Here is a 12,260-nt window from a genome sequence, read left to right as displayed (position 1 = left end):
GGTGGAGGAGGAGGTGGGGGAGGAGGCTGCTGAGGGGGTGTTGGGGCTGGAGGGGGTGAACCACCCCTGTCATCATCGGAGATCTCCATGTCCTCTCCAGAAGAGCATGGAGAAGCCTGTGGGGGTGCAGAGGAGGGTCACAGAGAATCTGTTTGTTCCCTGGGCTTTTCCTCAGATCCTTTTCTTTTCTAATTCCCTTCCCTCTCCCTCAGGGTCCAACCATGCCTCCCAGATACCAAGTACCTCCCCTGGTTGACCCCAGCCTCACCTGGTTCTGTCCGTTGGCCTTGGGAGACTCTCGGGCAGCCCCTGGTTCCCCACTTCCTGTAGGTGCCACATCTTCAAAATTAGCTGGGGCCGGAGGGGGTGTGCAGGGCCCATGACCTGACCCAGAAGGAACCTCGCTCCCTGTGTCTCTAGCCCCAGGGCCTGTACTGCTGTTCTCTTCCTCCTCCTCTGTGTCAGAGGCCAGGAAAGAAAATTTGGAGCGCTGCTCCTTCAGCAGCATTTCAATTCGGGAATCCAGGCTGCTGTGCTGGGCGAAGGGCACACTCTCATTAGTGGTCTCTGGGGCTGGGGAGCAGGAACGGGCAGGTGAGGCTGGGCGAGGGGAGGTCCGAGCTTCTTCTCTCTCAGGGCTAGGCCCCCCACCACCCCCACCTCCACCAGGTTCTGGAGGCTCAGGGGGTGGGGCCTCTGAGGCAGGAGGCCGGTAGTCTTGGTCAGTGGCCCGGCTGGGCTCAGGGGGCAAGTAGGAGGTGTAGGAAGGTGGGAAGCGCTCAGCGGTATTTTCTGTAAAAGGGGCCCCCGGGGGCTCCTCCCGAGTTGCCCGGCGTGGTGGGTAGGAAGCATGGCGCTGATAGCGATTCCAGCTTTCATAATATGCTGGGTAGTTTGAGTCAGAACCACGAAATTGAGAGGACGAGGAAGAAGACGATGATGAGGAAGATGAGGATAATGAAGAAGAAGAAGAGGAGGATGAAGCGGTGGCTGCAGTGGTAGCTGAGATGGCTGTAGAAGCGGTTGTTGGGGCAGAAGATGCAGAAAAATGGCGGCGGGAAAAGGAATCTTGGTAGCTGTTCTCTGACCGCCGGGGTTTGAAGGAGGTTGAAGTGGTGCTGGAGAAGAAGTAGGAGAGTTATAGGCTCATCTCTATATGACCAAATCCAACCATCCTGGTTCTCATGCCCAAATCCTTATTAAACTGCCACCCAAAAAACTAAATGTCCAGGTTGCCAATTAGCATCCCTGAAGACAGCAATTTTTTAAAATATTTTTTTAGTTGTCAGTTTATATGCTATGCTGAGAATCGAACCCAGTGCCTCACACATACTAGGCAAGCACTTTACCACTGAGCTACGGCCCCTGAAGATAGCAATTAGTTGGCTAAATTTTCAGAGACCAGCACAAATGATTTCCAACTTCTCTCAGACTTTGAACATCTCCTCATAGGCAGGTCCCAGAATTTGAAAGCTTGGAGCCCCAGAGAGTGTGTGCTTTGTACCTGCTGGAGTAGGCAGAGTCCTGAGAGTAAGGGGTGCTTCCCCGAGATGTGTAGGGGGTTCCTTGGGAGGACTGAGGGGTGAATTGGCCAAAGGAAGATGGGGTGTCTTGTCGGCTGCTGGAGAAGCTTGTGTCCTGGGAGCAAGGGGTGCCATTGCCAGGGGTGCCCACCACAGCAGTGCCTGCTGGGTAGGCAGTTGTGTCAGAGGAAGAGCGGCGGCGGGACTCAGTCTGGAGGGAGAGAGGAGGCAAGGAGAAATGAAAACACCATTTGAAAACTTGGTTGCCCCAAACCAAGAATCATAGTTCCCTGACTTGAAAGCATTTAAGCATCTTTTCTTGGTTCTTTCTACACTTGATAGTGAGGTCTAGAACCTCCAAAGATGGCTCCTGCTCCTAGCAATCAAGCAGTTAGGATTATAGCAACCACAAACTTCTTACCGTTTCAGTGGCTGCACCAGATCCCTGGAACTTCTCGCTCAGGGCCTTGCCCCCAGTGGGCACCGTCTGAGGGGTATAGGAGCCATTAACAATCAATTCATAGTACTTCATTCGTTGTTGTCCTGGAGGGAGACAAATGGGAAACAACAGTCAGAAAGAGTAACAACTTCTTTCTGATTTGGTGGTCCTTTTTTCTTTCTTAGGCTTCAAGCTTCCTACAATTTCTTGGAGTCTTGGGTTCTGGGATTTCAGTTTTCCTACCTTGTCTCTATCTCTGCAAATTGCTACCTCATCTCCACCTCTTCACTGCTATAAGTAACATATTTTATGACACTTTGCAGTTTACAAATACACTTCTACGTATTCCAGCCTTTACACTAGAAGATTCACAGGAGAAGAATCAGTATCCCTGTTTTTTTTTAAGTTGGACACAATATCTTTATTTATTTATTTTTATGTGGTGCTGAGGATCGAACCCAGGGCCTCGCACATGCTAGGCGAGCTCTCTACTGCTGAGCCACAACCCCAGCCCCAGTATCCCTATTTTATAAACCTAAAGCAAACTGATCTGCACAAAGTCACAAAATCAGTCAATATAAGAAATGGAATTCAAATAAACATCAGGTCGTCTGATGATAAATCATCCTATATACTAAAGTTTCTAGGATGGCAGCCTGAAGATTAAATCCAGCCCAAAACCTATTTTATTTGCCTTGTAAAATGACTTAAAATATCTTGGAAGGGATGTAACATTTAAACCATCAGATTACATATAAAAATCTAGGTTACTGACTTTTCTTTGAAAAATCAAAGTTAGTCCTCATTCCCACTTGCAAACTGGTTAATATCAGCTAACAGCTGCCTTTTTAGATAGAGTTATATATACAGTGTACCAGATTCCACTCCTCCCTATTGCTCAGACTGCTTTGTCTTTAGAGATGATTCTTTCTTTTTATTTTTTTGTGGTACTGGGGATCGAACCCAGGGGTGTTCTACCCCTGTGCGACATCCCCAGCCCTTATTTATTTGTACCAAGGATTGAAGCCAGGGTGCTTAACCACTGAGCCATATCCCTAGCCCTTTTATTGATTTTTTTATTCAGAGATAAGGTCTTGTGATATTGCTTAGGGTCTCACAAAATTGCTAAGACTGGCCTGAAATTTATGAGCCCCCTGCCTCAGCCTCCAAGTCCCTAGGATTACAGGCATGTGCTACCACGTCTGGCTAAAATTTCAAAATCCAAACCAAACTAAACCAAAAAATGAAAACTTAATTTTTTTCCCCTTGTACCAGCGACTGAATCCAGACATGCTTAAACACTGAGCCATATCCACAGATCTTTTTAATTTTTATTTTGAGATGGGATCTCACTAAGTTGCTTAAGGCCTTGCTAAGATTCTGAGGTTGGCTTTGAACTTGTGATTCTCCTGCCTCAGCCTCCCAAGCTGCTGGGATTACAGGTGTGCACCACCATGCCCGGCTGAAAACCTAATATCTAGAAAAATATTTTTGGGGTACCAGGGATTGAACTCAGGGGCACTCAACCACTGAGCCACATTTTGTATTTTTATTTAGAGACAGGGTCTCACAGAGTTGCTTAGCGCCTTGCTGTTGCTGAGGCTGGCTTTGAACTCACAATCCTCCTGCCTCAGCCTCCTGAGCCACTGGGATTTCAGAAGTGTGTCAGTGTGCCCGGCTTGAAAACCTAATATTTTTGAGAATTTGTTATTAAAATCAAACCTGATTTATTATAGTCTTTATTCATCCTACCACGTATTATGCTCCATTACAGTTTCCTGTTTTCTTTTTTGCAGTACTGGAAAAAAGGGGTACTTTAATCATTGGGCTATATCCCCAGCCCTCTTTTTAATTTCTTTTTTTTTTTTTTCCCCCTGTATTGAGGATTGAACTCAGGGGCATTTAACCACCGAGGCATTTCCCCAACGCTTTTTTGTATTTTAAATAAATACAAGGTCTCACTGAGTTTCTTAGGACCTCACCAAGTTGCTGAGTTGGCTTTGAACTCATGATCCTCCTGCCTCAGCCCCTGGGATTATAGGTGTGCACCACCAGCCCTTTTTTCTTAATTTTTTATTTTTTTTTTAATATTTTATTTACATTTTAGTTTTCGGCAGACATAACATCTTTGTTTGTATGTGGTGCTGAGGATCGAACCCAGGCTGCACCCATGCCAGGCGAGCGCGCTACCGCTTGAGCCACATCCCCAGCCCCTTAATTTTTTATTTTGAGACAGGGTCTCACTAAATTGCTGAGGATGGCCTGGAATTTGCAATCCTCCTGCCTCAGCCTCCAGAATCACTGGAATTACAGGCATACAACACCACACCTAGCTAAAATTTTTTATGGATATTCATGCAACTATGAAGTGCCATCCCAACCATGCTGGCAACATACAAAGAAAGCATAATACACAGACTATAATTCCTCTTTAAAAGTTGAAAAATTCTCAGTTTAAATACACATTTGGCCCCCAAGACTTTCAGAAAAGGAATCCCAACAAGCATGTGAGTTTACAATCTATGATAAAGACCAACCTTGAGCAGCAGGCATGGAAGCCCCTCACCTTTGATGTCAAGCTGAGCATGGATGATGTTGCCCATGACGGAGGTAAGGTGGAGATTTTTGACTGTTTCCTTGGCACCCCGAGTGCTGGTGAAAAGCACACGGGCCAGGCCCAGGTGCTTTCGAGTACGGGGGTGAAGAAGGATCTCTACCTCTTCTACCTCACCATACTTTCGGCACATATCCTTTAAGAAGGTTTCCCGCACATTGTCATTCAGCCTTGCAAAAGTCACTTCCTTAAGTGGAATCTGTCCAATATAGAACTCATCCAGCTGTGGAGAAGACAAGAGCTGGTCTTAGATCTCTATACTAATCACTGTTTCTTTGCCTTTTGAGAATCTTTAGCTAAGCTTCATGAACTCAAGAGAGATATATCTTGGAAGTAGGGGCAAGGGAAGGAGGTCATAACAAGGATTACATCAGTCTTGACCTTTCTCTCCCTGAATTCCTGTACTATAGAATGGCAAGAACTAGGAATAGAAATATACACATGGAAAGAACTGGTTGTAGGGAAATAATCCACTAGTTCAGCTTTTAACGACTATAATAGGCTAGACACTTAGAAATACAAAGGTGGAAAAAAAGAGATTCCCATTTACAAAAGTAGCCAGGACAGACATACACAATCACAAAGTGACACAGAAAGAGTGTAAATGGTTTCGGAGAGCCAAAAGAAGGGAACCTATATACAGAGTTGAATCAGGGAAGAACTCATGGGTTTCTGAATTCACAGAGTCTACCAAAATAACAAGGACTTCTAGGACGTGGAACTATAAAACAACTTGGCAGCTGGGCACCGTGGCATACACCTGTAGTCCCAGCTCCTCAGGAGGCTGAGGCAGGAGAATTGCTTAAGGCTAGGAGTTTGAGGCCAGCCTGGCAACAGAGCAAGACCCCATCTCAAAAAAATAAGCAAATAGGCACAGAGGTGCCACTTCTATACTCTCAGCTCCTCAGGCGATAAAGGCAGAAGGATCACAAGTTCAAGGCCAGTCTGTGCAACTGAGACACTATCTTGAAATAAAATGAAAAGGGCTGGGGATATAGTTTAGTGTTTGCCTAATATGTGTGAGGCCCTAGGTTGAATAACACAATATGTAAATAAACAAATAAGATTGTTAGGAAAGACTTGGTATTTATAAAAATTACAAATTATAGGGTATGAAAAGATAGATGTCAAAGCAGAGGATAAGGCTTGGCCAGATCAATCACTATACATGCCAATGCTCAAAAACAGACTTGGCAACAAAAGTAAAATAAGAGAATAGTAAAATCTCTTTACTATTCTCTTAACCACTGAGCCACATCCCTAGCATAGAGTCAACTGTCAGCAGGACAGAGCAGTTGAGTGAAGCACAGAGACAAGGAAACCCAGTGAAATGAATACAAGGGTCCACATTAAGGAAATGGCAACAGGAATTTAAAAATTAAGAGAAAAACTGCTGGTTAATTCCTAGATTTCCAGTCTGTGCGGGTAAGGAAATGGTGTTACATTTATCAGTAGAGAAAATGAAGGAAGAATAGGACTGAGAGGTAAAGAGATTTGTTTTAAATCTCTTCTTGAGTTTGACATGTCTGTGGGGCCTCCAGACGGAGCTGTCCCCTACAGGGCACACAAGTGTAGAGTTCGAGATTGATGTTGACTAGAAACATATTTGGAAATCATTAATGCTGAAGTAATAGTCAAAGCTATAGGGATTATCCAGAAAAAGTACACCAAGGAAAAAAAGGGTGAAGGGACTCTATAAACTACCTAGAAAGAAGAAAACTAGTGAAGGAAAAATAATTAAGACAAAAACTTAGAACCACCAGTTTTCTAAGCTCAGTTCAAGGCCTGGTGAGTACTCTGCTTGGACTGGAAAATGGAAATGCTCTTAGGAAACAAGATGGAGGATCACATGGCCAAATGAGAGGTGAAGAACATGGGCAGTGGTCTTGTCACTCCCCTTAATTGCTGAAGAACTGGGATTTCCTGCTGTCATGTCTAGAAATACACAGTGACAGACATGACAGCTAAACCTGTCCTTACCTCATCTTTCAAGAATTCAACAGCCTTGCCACCAGAGATACACCTGAGACACCACAACTATACAAGTGTACCTCCTGTCCAGAACATCCCAGCCTCACAGACCCAGAAGCTGTCATATCTGGCTGTCAGTCTTTTACTGGAATACCCATTTTATCAGGCTCTGTAAAGACTACAGTGCCAGGATCCTCCACACCCTCCAAAGGCCACCATACCAGGAGACACCTACCTTAAACTTAGGGACTGGGAGGGAAAAGTCTCTGTTTTTGGACCTGACATGGCAACGGGGGTCTTGGAGGTCTTCGACTGGTATATACTTTGAGTCCTAGTAAGGAAAGTAGGAACAGAAACACAGCTCAGGATGAAGCCAAATTGTTGAGCTCTAAAAGGCCCATCTGAGGACCCATATGATGCTAAAGAGCTGGGGTCACCTGCTCATTTTTGAGAAGGCAAGCTCTGAGTATGGGAGCTCTAGGTGCTGAAAGGAGGAAGAGAGAAAAGGGGGCCCTAGAGTCCCCTAGAAAGCAAGGGAAGCCCTGGGGCACTCACGTTGACACTGAAGTGGATTCCGTCATAGCGGTACACCTTCTGAGAAGGCCTGCGCAAGGCAGGGTCCAAGGCAGGATCCACGATGAGCTTGTAGTTCCGCCACTGGAAGCTCGGGGCTTTCTGCCCATCTCCCCCACCTTCTTGATCCATCTTTGCTCATTTACACTGTTAGGAAAAGAGGGATACGCAAAGAGGGTCCAGGGCTTAGGCCTGACTCCCTTGCTGTCCCCTCATTGGCTAGCTCAGATTCCAGGTTCTCTCATCACTCCAGTTTCCACACCTCACCGAGACCCCGTGGCTCCCTCAGATTTTGCCCCAAGTACCCTGTCTCACCACAACACCCCATTCTCTCTCCACCTCCCAACTCTACCCTCAGGCCCCCAGGCCCATCTCGCGCCCCCTTACCTTCCCGCTCTCCCCAGCGCGCGCCCCACTTGGCCTCGGCGCAAGACCCCTCCCCCGCCCCCTGGCAGGCCCCGCCCCCTCACGCCTCCTCACCGGCCAGCGGCCCGGGCCAAGCCCGGCTCCCGCTCCCACACAGCCGCTCCCGTCCCCGCGCCCCGATCCTCTGGCCGAGAGGTGGCACCTCTTCGGGGCGTTGGAAACACCGCGAGACCGAGCCCGAGACCCGGCTTCAGCCCCGAATCCGGGCGGGGGGGTGGGGGGAACGCGCGCCGCTGCCCTCTCCTCCCGCCCCGGCGCGTTCTGCACCCCCCCCCCCGGTCTCCGCGCACGCGCGCCGCGGCCCTACTCACCCGCTCGTGGCGAGCGGCTCCCCCTCCCCCCACCCCGCGCGGCACCTCAGCGGCGCGAGGCGGCGGTGGCGGCGGCGGCAGCGCGAGACCCGGCCCCGCAGCGGTGGCGGCGGCGGCGCCCCCCACCACCACTCCCCGGCGCGCGCACCAAACACCACCGCCACCTGCGCGAGGCTCAGAGGGCACAGCGTCTGCATTCGCACTTTCGTCACAGGCGCTGCCTGGAGATCCACGGGTCCGAGGGTAGCGACCCTGCCTCGGCCGGCGCCCTGTATGGCTCAGGAGTTGTGGCCCAAGGAACCTGGAGATTGGCCGCATCCCCCGGAGAGTGGGTTTCACCACCACTATCCAGCTGCTCCAGACTGGGGTTCTTAACGAATCAGCGGCGACGAAAGCTGCGACTAATCCCTGAGGAAAAGGGGGCGGGGCGAAGGGGAGGAGGCCAGCCAGAGCTCGGGAGTTTTGAGTGGCGCGTTGAACAGACGCAGATTCGTCAGGCGGGCGGGGCGAATTGGTGGACAGGATGCGTGCTCCTTTGCTCCTCTTCCCTGCCCCTTCCTTGCGCGGCCAAAGATCTAAGAGGCTGCAGATTCGCCACTGTTCCTGACTTCAGCCGTCGCCTCCCTTCACCCGCCTTCGTGGAGTCAAGGAAATAACGCCTGGTTAGCCCAGCCCTGTTGACAGGGTCAGCCACTTTTTCTGGATCTTTCGTACTAGCACAACTCAGGGGACAGCCCACTTCCGACCCAGAGGGAAATGGACAACGCAAAGGGTCTTCTCAGAGTCCGATGAGAATTTTCAGCAGAGGAGCGGGTCTAGCGAATCTGCGGATCCTTCTGTGGGCGGGGTCAGGCCTCCGCGCGCAGAGGGGCGTGGCCAGGGCGTGCGGAGCCCGGCGTCGCGGGGGAGCTTCCTGTAGGACCTGCTGAACCCCGCCAACCGGGAGGTGGAAAAATACAACGAGGAGCGGTGACTCAGATAGTTTGCCTGGCCCCACACACATGCAGCGCGGGTTTTCTTCCCGTTATTCCACCTGGACCTCTGTTTTAAGTTGCCCACTTGAGAGATGGGGAGACTGAGGCCTGCGGAAAGTGCTGCATTTTGCTGTGCTTAACCCAGCTCTATGGTTAAATCTGAGCTAGTCTCGGGGTTCTCGGATAAGCCTAAATAGGGCCTAAAGGACTTTACGTGGCTCCTGTAAAAAATAAAGAATGTGCAGGAATACAAACATCAATGGTTCCAGTTCCCGCTTTCTCCAGCTGTGCTTCCCTATGCTCACAGGTTTTCACCGCTTGAGGGCAGCATCAGTCCAGGAGTAACCCGGGACCTTGGAGCTGAGGCCTCCCTAAGTCTGATCACCCTCTCTATTCTGTGTGAATACCGGAGCCTTGCTCTGGAGGAACCGCAACTCCCACCAGGCCCTTTTGCATGACGGAGGATGCCTTAAGCTTATGACATCTCATCTCTTCTGACATACAGCAGTCCCTCACTGTATGACCTTGGGCACGCCACTGACCTCCATAAGTTTAAGATTCTTCCTCTAAAAATTGATGGTAATTCCTGTCACAGAGGACTTAATTGTAGTCTTCAAAATAGTGCAAGAAGGGCTGCACATTCACCATTTTGAGCAATAAGGAAAGGGAAAAAGGGGGATTTGTCCAAGGTCTCCCATCACAAGAAAAGACAGAGAATTAGGACTTAAAATTTGAAGGAAATGAGGCTGGAAACAGTTTATATGGAGGCATAGATGAGATCAGATTTTTTTTTTTTTTTGTCCCAGTTGAAAGGTATTGGTTCCTTCTTTCCATCAGAAAGAGATTCTCATGTGATGTTACTATAAGGTAATTCAAGTTCAATTTTCCTGATAAGCTATGTGGCTTTAGGCAAGATCATCAGCCTTCCTGGGCCTCAGCTTTCTTATCTCTGAAATGGAAGTGATAGATTTTTGTCTCTTGAGGTGGTTGTGAGGGTTAAATGAGATGATTTATAAAGTTCCTAGAATATAGTATGGAGTCATGCAAAAACTTACATGAAATTCTCCATAGAAGAGATAGAGACCCTAAGCTCAGGAACAGTGGATCAAAGGCCTTCAACCTTGGAATATCTCCAAATTAAGGAGCAACTGGCGGCTTTGTTAGCTCCTGATAGGGGTTTACCTGGAACCCTTTTCCCACCAGGCACACTTGCCTCCACTTGGTCTTAGGAACAAGTAATCTTACCCCAAGAAGGCTTGCCCTTCACCCAATTCACAGCCACCAGGACATCTGTAAAATAATTTATTGTACAAAACAAGGTGCATCAAAAATTAAGTGTTAAAGAGCTCTCATTCCAAGGGCTGGGGACTGGATTTTCTCCATTAAAACTTCTTCACCCAGTCCCTGCTAAGGAGTCAGACTGGGTGCACAGGCCCTCAGTCTTCCAAGAACCCCCAGCCAGGGGCCAGGAGGGTGAGAACCGCCCGCCCCTTACAGGCATGTAAGTATGGGCCTAGGGCAGTGAGGCAAGGTCTCCCCCTTCTGCCAGTGGCCACAGGTCAACAGTGGAGGGTGGGCTTGAATCCAAAAATAGACTCTTCCTAGGAAGGCCTGGGCTTATATCTGTCACAGAAACACCAAAATCCCTCTACAGTCACCAAAGCAAGAATGTAGAACCCATCAAAATCTGGGTACAGGGGAAATTTTCCCTAAAAATGCCAACTGCAAATTACATTCTACACAATTGAAGCAGGGGTTGATGGCCTTTGGGGGCAGCTGTGTAGGTCTGTGACCTTCTGATCTCCATGTCCTCTAAAGGAGCAGCTGAAGGTCAGCACCAAACATCCCTCTAGGGTCTCCTTGCCTCCCTGTATCTACCCCAGGATCCTTGTACTGAGAACGTTTCACTTTCACGCTTGTTCTTCCCAGATTTGGACATTAATAGAGTGGAGCTTACAAAAACCATGGGACAGACTGACAGGGAAAATCCCTGGGAATGTGAGAACCTGTGGGCAAAAGTCTGGTCTCTACCTGAGAGTGGCCACAGGAAGTGGCTCCCTCCAGGAGTGGGGAATGGTCTATAGGCCCCTGTGGCCTCTTGCAGAGCCCTGAGGGAGGCAGTGCACACGGCAGAGACTAACATTAGATTCACACAGCCTGCAGCTCCCCCTGCAGGCGACTCAGCTCCTCTAGCTCCTGCTTGTGGCGGTCTGTCTTGTGGGCCACTAAGGAGCGGTAGAAATGTAGGGCAAAGGCCACAAACACAAGGCCCACAGGTACCATGATTGCTGTGGAGGCCATGGCTGCTTGCCAGCCTGGTCCGTGAACCCCACCATTACTACCACATACCTGCCGGGGAGGGCAGGCCTCAGAAGGCTCAACCTGTGATGGGGTTACAGAAGCTGAGGATGGTGGGAGTTTGGAAGCTGGACCAAGGGAGGAAGCCATTGGTGGCAGAGTCCCAGACACATGGGATGTAGGTACCATGGGGGCCGATGTGTCCAGAGGGGCCCCAATGGGCACAAACTTGACCCAGCCCACCAGGACAACTTCAGCCAGGAAGAGAAAGGTGCCCAAGGCAGTGGAGAAGCCCCAAGCCAGCTCTACATAGCGGTGGAGTCGCTGGTGTGGTGACTGGTGAACAGAGTTGAGGTTGTGGATGTTGCTCACGGCTTCAATGTGGGGCAGTAGACATGTGGAGACCATAAGTGCAAAGAGGTGCACAGCCACTAGCACGGTGGTACAGGCACTAAAGGCTACCAGCAGGCCTGGTGGGTATTCATGGTCACTCTCCAGCTGTACCTCCACCATGGCCACCTGTGGGCACAAGAGGGGATGGATTGAGTGCCCATAACTTCCTTGACAGTAAAGGAATTTTTGTGGCTGTTAGGACCCATGACTGCTATATCCCTAGGACCTAGAGCAGTGCCTTGGTTTCCCTACCTACCTATTAAGAGGGCTGGATGACATGTTTCTGACAGTTTTACCTGGTTATAACAGGGTTTAGAAAACATAGACTCTGGGCTGCCTAGGTTCATTCTTGACCTACAAACTGTGTAATCTTTCCTTCTTTTTTTTCTTTGCAGTACTGGGAATTGAGCCCAGGGGCACAATAACACTGAGCCACATCCCCAGCTCTTTTTATTTTTTTATTTTGAGGCAGGATCCCACTATGTTGCCCAGGCCAGCCTTGAACTTGTGATCCTTCTGCCTCGACCGCCTACTTGATTGGTTGGGATTACAGGTGTGTATCATCATACCTAGCCAGCTGTGGAATCTTCAGCAAGTGATTTAGTTCTCTCTGTGGCTCAAACTCCTATCTGGAAAATGGAGATTGCTAATAGTATGTATAAGGTTTTTGGAGAAATTAAATGAGACAATACACATCTAGTGCTAAGAATAGTGTCTGGGCACACAGTAACCACTAGG

At 49.1% G+C, this 12,260-nt stretch overlaps 2 protein-coding genes across 5 annotated transcripts in view; both read right to left on the bottom strand.

Moving 5' to 3' along the window:
- The window catches only part of Setd1a (SET domain containing 1A, histone lysine methyltransferase), a 23,822-nt gene extending 15,623 nt beyond the window's left edge, over positions 1–8,199 (bottom strand). Inside the window, exons 1-8 of one of the 4 annotated variants that reach the window (XM_015491323.2) lie at positions 8,061–8,199; positions 7,103–7,267; positions 6,783–6,878; positions 4,529–4,799; positions 1,945–2,066; positions 1,505–1,734; positions 269–1,118; positions 1–116 (exon numbers count right to left, since the gene is read on the bottom strand). The exon at positions 1–116 is cut by the window's left edge and continues 712 nt beyond it. In XM_015491323.2, coding sequence (XP_015346809.1) covers positions 1–116; positions 269–1,118; positions 1,505–1,734; positions 1,945–2,066; positions 4,529–4,799; positions 6,783–6,878; positions 7,103–7,252 — 1,835 coding nt within the window. In that variant the 5' untranslated portion in view covers positions 7,253–7,267; positions 8,061–8,199. Of the gene's footprint in view, positions 117–268; positions 1,119–1,504; positions 1,735–1,944; positions 2,067–4,528; positions 4,800–6,782; positions 6,879–7,102; positions 7,268–7,600; positions 7,742–7,857; positions 7,964–8,021 lie in introns of those variants that run through there. The other 3 variants (XM_048789809.1, XM_015491321.2, XM_015491322.2) reach the window with 3 other exon arrangements.
- Positions 8,200–10,120: 1,921 nt separating this feature from the next.
- Orai3 (ORAI calcium release-activated calcium modulator 3) lies at positions 10,121–11,892 on the bottom strand. The gene has a single exon (XM_015491329.2). The coding sequence runs from the start codon at positions 11,640–11,642 to the stop codon at positions 10,980–10,982; it is 663 nt and encodes a 220-aa protein (XP_015346815.1). The 5' UTR covers positions 11,643–11,892; the 3' UTR covers positions 10,121–10,979.
- Positions 11,893–12,260: the final 368 nt, after the last annotated feature.

This window comes from Marmota marmota, unplaced genomic scaffold, assembly GCF_001458135.2.
Source record: "Marmota marmota marmota unplaced genomic scaffold, marMar, whole genome shotgun sequence".
Taxonomy (NCBI): domain Eukaryota; kingdom Metazoa; phylum Chordata; class Mammalia; order Rodentia; family Sciuridae; genus Marmota; species Marmota marmota.
This window is presented reverse-complemented; position numbering and strand designations above follow the sequence as displayed.

Coding starts and splice junctions, on each gene's coding strand:
- Orai3 (XM_015491329.2), bottom strand. CDS start 11,642: ATGGTGGAGGTACAGCTGGAGAGTGACCATGAATACCCACCAGGCCTG.